Here is a 6000-nt window from a genome sequence, read left to right on the forward strand (position 1 = left end):
GATAACAGTCCTGTTCTCCAAACCCCACCCCTCTGATTTGATTTCCACCTTTCGGCTGTGGGCGGAGTCAGCCTCCAACTTCCTGGTTTGGTTACACTTTAAGGCTCATGTATCAAAGTCAAGGCCCGAGAGCCGGGTGATTCTATCCGGCCCTCCAGATCATTTTATTTTATAGTTATTAATGACCTGATGTTATCTTGCGCTTATTTTTAACTTGTATAATTTTGACAAAATATATTTTTATGGAGAGTAAAATATTGAAAGTTTAAGTTGATTTATTCTGGAATAATGATCCTATTTTTTTAAATTCATAATTGTGTTAAAAAGTTACGGTTATAAAGTTTTAAAAATTAGCCTTCTGCTAGATTTTTGGACTATTTATGGCATTTACTAAGATTTTTTAGGCTATTTCAGAGCTTAGTTAATATTTGAGCTACAAGCTAGCTTTTTTGGCTAATTTAGGCTTTTTAAAAGTTTTTTTAGGCTGTTTTGGAGTTTAAATAATATTTCAGCTACATGCTAGTTTTTTTTTAGCTAATTTAGGCTTTTCTTTTGGAGTTTTTTAGGCTGTTTTGTAGTTTGGCAAATATTTTAGCTTAATGCTATCTGTTCTGGCTAATTTAGGCTTTTTTAGGCTATTTTGGAGCTTAGCTAATACTTCAGCTACATGCTAGCTGTTTTGGATAACCTAGGTTTTGGCATTTAGCTAATATTTTAGCTGCCTCTCAGCTTCAGTGTTTTTAGCTATCAATTTCAGCATCTTCAGCAGCCAAATTCATCTTACAGCATTCAAACTAGCATTATCACAGGTAATGCTATGTATCTAGTTCATAATTATGTTAAAAAGTTACGGTTTTAAAGTTTTAAAATATAGTTTTAGTGTTCAATACATGTTTATCCTGTTTGGCCCGCGACCTAAGGTGTGTTTTGGATTTTTGCCCCTTGTGCGATTGAGTTTGACACCCTCTGGATTCTTTTTCTCCAGTTTAACACTTGGCACTGGTAAACTTGAGGGTTTTGAACACATAAATGCAAAAATCAATCAATCGTTGGCTTGTTTAGTTACCTATTTAGTAAGAGACTTTTTGAAAAGTTGCAGTAAAGCAAAGAACATAAAGACTGCAGCTCCGGTGTTAAAGGGTTAACATCATGGATCCATGCCTGTGCTCCACATATTCCCAGTTCTGAAGTCATAATAATGCATCAGCTTCTTGTAATTAAGTTAAAAGCTGGCGTGCTTCTGGAAGTTCCGCTTGAAATAAGATTTGCATAAAAGTGTGATTGACTGTGTCATTACTACAGTTTGCATATTTCACATGAAGTCCTGCGAGCATATGCAGACCTTCACTCACTCTCTGGTAATCTGAGAGTAAGGAAGACTTTGGTCATTCAGTAAGTTCATTTCTATCCCAAATCACGTCTGTTGCCATTTGGAAACAAAACTGATGTTGTTTCTAATCTGTGAGTTATTTGTTTCTTGTTCAGAGGAACTGCTGCTTTGAGTTTGTGCTCCTCAACTTCCTGCTTTGACTCATTTTATTGGAAAAGAAAAAGTGAAAAATGAATATTTTCCTGATCGTGAACATGTATTTCCATACTGGTTAAAGTCCCACTCCGATCATCATTTGATCTATTTTCAACGCATTCCCAGGAGTCATTCCCAACTCGCCACATATTGACGGATGGTTGAGGACCGTTTTGCATCAAAAATTGACGTTTTGGGTGTCGCCAACTCGCCGTTTTTTGAAGTGCTGGCTGTTCACGGGTCCCAAAACCACCGGGCTACGAACAGAACCAGTCCAGTCCCGCAACGCGGAGTGCACCAGTACCCTAACCCGGTTTGTGTTGGGGCCTGGTTCGTTCCCGGTTCACGCCCAGCACTGTGTCTGGTACTGAACCCAAAGCGGTACCACGTCTGGTACTATGTCCAGTACTGCGTCTGGTACCGCGTTGGGGCCTGTTTCGCACACGGTACTGTGTTTGGTACAGGTTCGGGTCCGGTACCTCTTCAGGTACCTCACGTGGTACCGGTTCAAGTCCGGTACTGCGTCCATTACTGTGTTCGGGCCTGTTTTGCATCTGGTACCGTGCCTGGTACTGGTTTGGGTCTGGTACCACGTCCGGCCAATTTTGCACCTCTGATACCACACCTGGTTCGGGTCCGGTACCTCATCAGTTACCACACTTGGTACCAGTTCAAGTCCGATACCGCATCCAGTAGCATGTCCAGGCCTGTTTCTCACCCGATACCGCCCCTGGTACCGGTTTGGGTCCGGTACCTCATCAGGGACGCGTCTGATACCACGTTCAGTACTGCTTCTGGGCATGTTTCACACCCGGTACCACACCCAGTACCGGGTCAGGTCCAGTACCACATCCAGTACCATGTCTGGGCCTCTTTTGCGCCCGGTACTACACGTTTTGGTACCGCTTCAAGTGCTGGGCTAAGGTTAGGGTGCCAGGTTTGGGTTCTGGTACCAGAGGCGTCCCAGGGACCAGTCCACATCCGGTACCACATCCCGAGGGTCGCTGACGCTTGATTTTACGAACAGCTAGGACATCAAAAAATGACGAGTTTTGGAAAAGGTCAAAAAGTGACGCAGAGGGTTCTGTAACAAACGTCAGTATTTGAAGCCTCTGGGTTTAGAATGGTTCTCCCAGTGACCTTTTAGTTATGAGGATGTCGGGTTTAAGCCGATTTCAAAAACCCGTCATTTTCTAGGACATAGTTTCTGCAGAGTGGCAGGAGTTTAGTAAAAACTCCCATCTGAGATGTGGGTGGGACTGGAGTAAGCCCACCCCCTTTCCCATCACCCATTGCTGAGAACTCTGTTTACTCTCTTCTGCCCCTCCCACCCCAACATAACATGAGTACTAAACAAAAAGACGTTCATGAATCGATTTGTCTGCTAGTGGATAGCCCGCGGGGCCATCATACTCTCTGTCACAAGTACGATTTTTTTCTAACAGCATTTTTTGTCTGCTCCTGATTTCCGAAAATTTGAATAAATAAATATTCAGAAATGCAATTTTGAGCTTAACTGTCCGAATATATGTCCTCCATCTTTAGAAAAACGCCACAAGAACATGTTAAAAACACAATTTCCATCAGAGTAGTTCTTTAAAGAACGTCTGCGATGTTTTTTCCCTGTTACAAAAAACCCCTTTCAACCAGATGATGCATGATGAACGTTTGCAGAATTCGTTTTCAAACTAATCAAAAGCAGTAAAGTCTCTTTGTGCGTTTTTCCTGAACGCTTTTGTTTGTCTGTTGTGTTTTCCGTATGGGAGACGAACACTTACACCAATGATTTTATGACTCTCGGATGAACTGTTTAGTCTTGCTTTGGCTCTTGTCCTCCTCAGAGGTGTCAGATGTTGTGCGTGTGCATGTTCAGATGGCTGCAGGAGGATTCAAACACATCTGCTTTATTAGATCTCATTACAGATGAATATGTTTGCAGACAGCAAGTCAATTGCTCAAATTTGTGATTCATTTGTCGTGTTTATTTGATTCTCTGCAGCTTCTCGGTGGAGCAAGGAGCCTCTGCAGCCGGGAAGGTAAGGCAGAAGCTTCAGTTTTTCCCTGAATGTTCAATTCTTTTTATTTTACTGGCCACAAACTGGCTTTGCTGGTGGAAAATACAGAACATTAGATTTTTGTCATCAATTTAAAAAAATAATGTTGAAGTCTGACAGCAGAGATCAGGAGCTGCAGAATTTCTCCACCAAAGTTTAGCTCTTCAAACCCTGAAGAAAACACAGCCGCTGACTGCAAACACCAAACACACATTTGACTTCATTTTCCTCTGAATGGAGGACCTGTTTACCTCATTGAGTTTGACCTGCAAACATCAGAAGATGCTTTCTCTCCAATCAGTCCTCGTTTATTTCTTCACAGCCAATTGACTGGAGTAAGTCAGAAAAATACGGTTCGGTTTGTTCTGTAAAAAGTTCAGAAAAGCTCGTGCTCCTCCCTGCTGTGATGAGGGCATTAAGACTAAACCACCAAAGTTCTCGCAGTAAATTTCACGCTCTGACGCTCAGGCTGGAACAAACGTCGAGCAGGAAGAGCTTTTCTGATGCAGGACTAGTCAGCAAAACGCCACAAACAAACAGCATCTGCTGCCATCTGTTCCACGCCTCCACGGGGACGAGTGGAAGTTCAGCCTCACGTCATATTCCTGCTTCACAGACTCTGTTAGAAAGTAAAGTAAAACCCTAAAGTGTTGTAGAGCTCACACCTCCATCCGTTTTAGTCTGATTATTTTCCTGGCATTGATGAGGAAACTTTTATTCTTGAAGCTTCAGGACAATTCTCCCAGTTCTTAAACCTGAAACTCCTGTTACATCCTACATTCATATTGGTCTCTGCCAGACACTTTGTTAGCATCACTGCAGGACATTAAACTTTATGATGGATTTGGAAACGGTCCCGGCTTCTAGGAGCAACATTTCATTCATTACAGAAGCCGGTTCTAACCAATAGGAGAATTTAATGTAATGGGTTGTATTTAACCCTTTAACACCTGAGGCGTTGTTGGTGACGCTTAAACACAGAATCTTTACAACCCAGCCAGCAAAGCCAGGTGGGCCTCATATGGTTCAAAAGTGAGCAGAAATGTGGGCCACTGAATGGGTTTGCCTACAGTGACTTAAGTGGGAATTCAGTGGGTCGGCTCGCTATGTTAGCCAGCCTCCCAACGGATAGCAGAGCTCATTAGCTCGATACAGTGGAGCTTTCTAATTTGCTTCAGTAAGGCTTGCTAGCTTGCTACAATAGAGCTCGCTAGAATGGAGCTAACTAGCTCGCTACAGTGGAGCTTGCTAGCATGATACAGCAGAGCTCGCTAGCTCGTTAACAGCAGAGTTCTCTACAGTGTACCTTGCTAACTCGATACAACTGAGCTCGATACAGTGGAGCTAACTAGTTTGATACAGCGGAGCTTGCTAGCTCAATACAGTGGAGCTCGCCAGCTCTCTATAGCGGATCTCGCTAGATCTCTACAGTGGAGTTTGCTAGCTTGATACAGTGGAGTTTCCTAGCTCGACACAGCAGAGCTTGCTAGCTCAATACAGTGGAGCTTGCTAGATTGATACAGCAGAGCTCTCTACAGTGGAGCTTGCTAACTCGCTACAGCGGAGCTAACTAGGTTGCTACTGTGGAGTTTGCTAGCTTGATACAGCAGAGCTCGCTAGCTCGATACAGTGGAGCTTTCTAACTTGCTTCAGTAGGGCTTGCTAGCTTGCTACAATGGAGCTCGCTAGAATGGAGCTAACTAGCTCAATACAGTGGAGCTTGCTAGCATGATACAGGAGAGCTCGCTAGCTCATTAACAGCAGAGCTCTCTACAGTGGAGCTTGCTAACTCGATACAACTGAGCTCGCTACAGCGGAGCTCACTAGCTCTCTATAGCGGATCTCGCTAGATCTCTACAGTGGAGTTTCCTAGCTCGACACAGCAAAGCTTGCTAGCTCAATACAGTGGAGCTTGCTAGCTTCAAACAGCGGAGTTTGCTAGCTCAGAACAGTTGAGCTTCCTACAGTGGTGCTGGCTCCAGCAGAGCTCGCTAGCTTGATTCAGCGGAGCTTGTTAGCTCGATACAGCAGCGTTCTCTACAGTGGAGCTTGCTAACTCGCTACAGCGGAGCTCACTAGCTCTCTATAGCGGATCTCGCTAGATCTCTACAGTGGAGCTTGCTAGCTCGAATACAGAGCTCGCTAGTAGATTTTGAAGCAGAAAAGCGGCTTGTGCTGTTTTTCTCCTTCAGAATCTACTGGAATGACGTTGGTCGTGTTAACGGTTAAAAAATTAAAGTAAATCAAAGAACATAAACACTGTTGCTCCAGTGTTAAAGGGTTAAAGATCTCCTATCAAAGTTTTTGTTCTCAGATCATTGTGGAAATGTTCTACCCAGCATGTTAATCCTAGAATCAGTGCCGGTTATTTGCTGGCATACGTTTACTTACCTTAAACTTGACTTTGGTTATGACTTTGGA

The 6000-nt window shown here is 43.5% G+C and overlaps 1 protein-coding gene across 1 annotated transcript in view; it reads left to right on the top strand.

The window, feature by feature from the left end:
- The window catches only part of whrna (whirlin a), a gene marked incomplete in the record, with an annotated part of 201423 nt that overhangs the window by 151819 nt on the left and 43604 nt on the right, over positions 1-6000 (top strand). The window contains 1 exon segment of the mRNA XM_024299665.2: positions 3525-3561. Within this exon segment, the coding sequence (XP_024155433.1) occupies positions 3525-3561 (37 nt within the window).

Source organism: Oryzias melastigma, linkage group LG12 (genome assembly GCF_002922805.2).
Source record: "Oryzias melastigma strain HK-1 linkage group LG12, ASM292280v2, whole genome shotgun sequence".
NCBI lineage: Eukaryota > Metazoa > Chordata > Actinopteri > Beloniformes > Adrianichthyidae > Oryzias > Oryzias melastigma.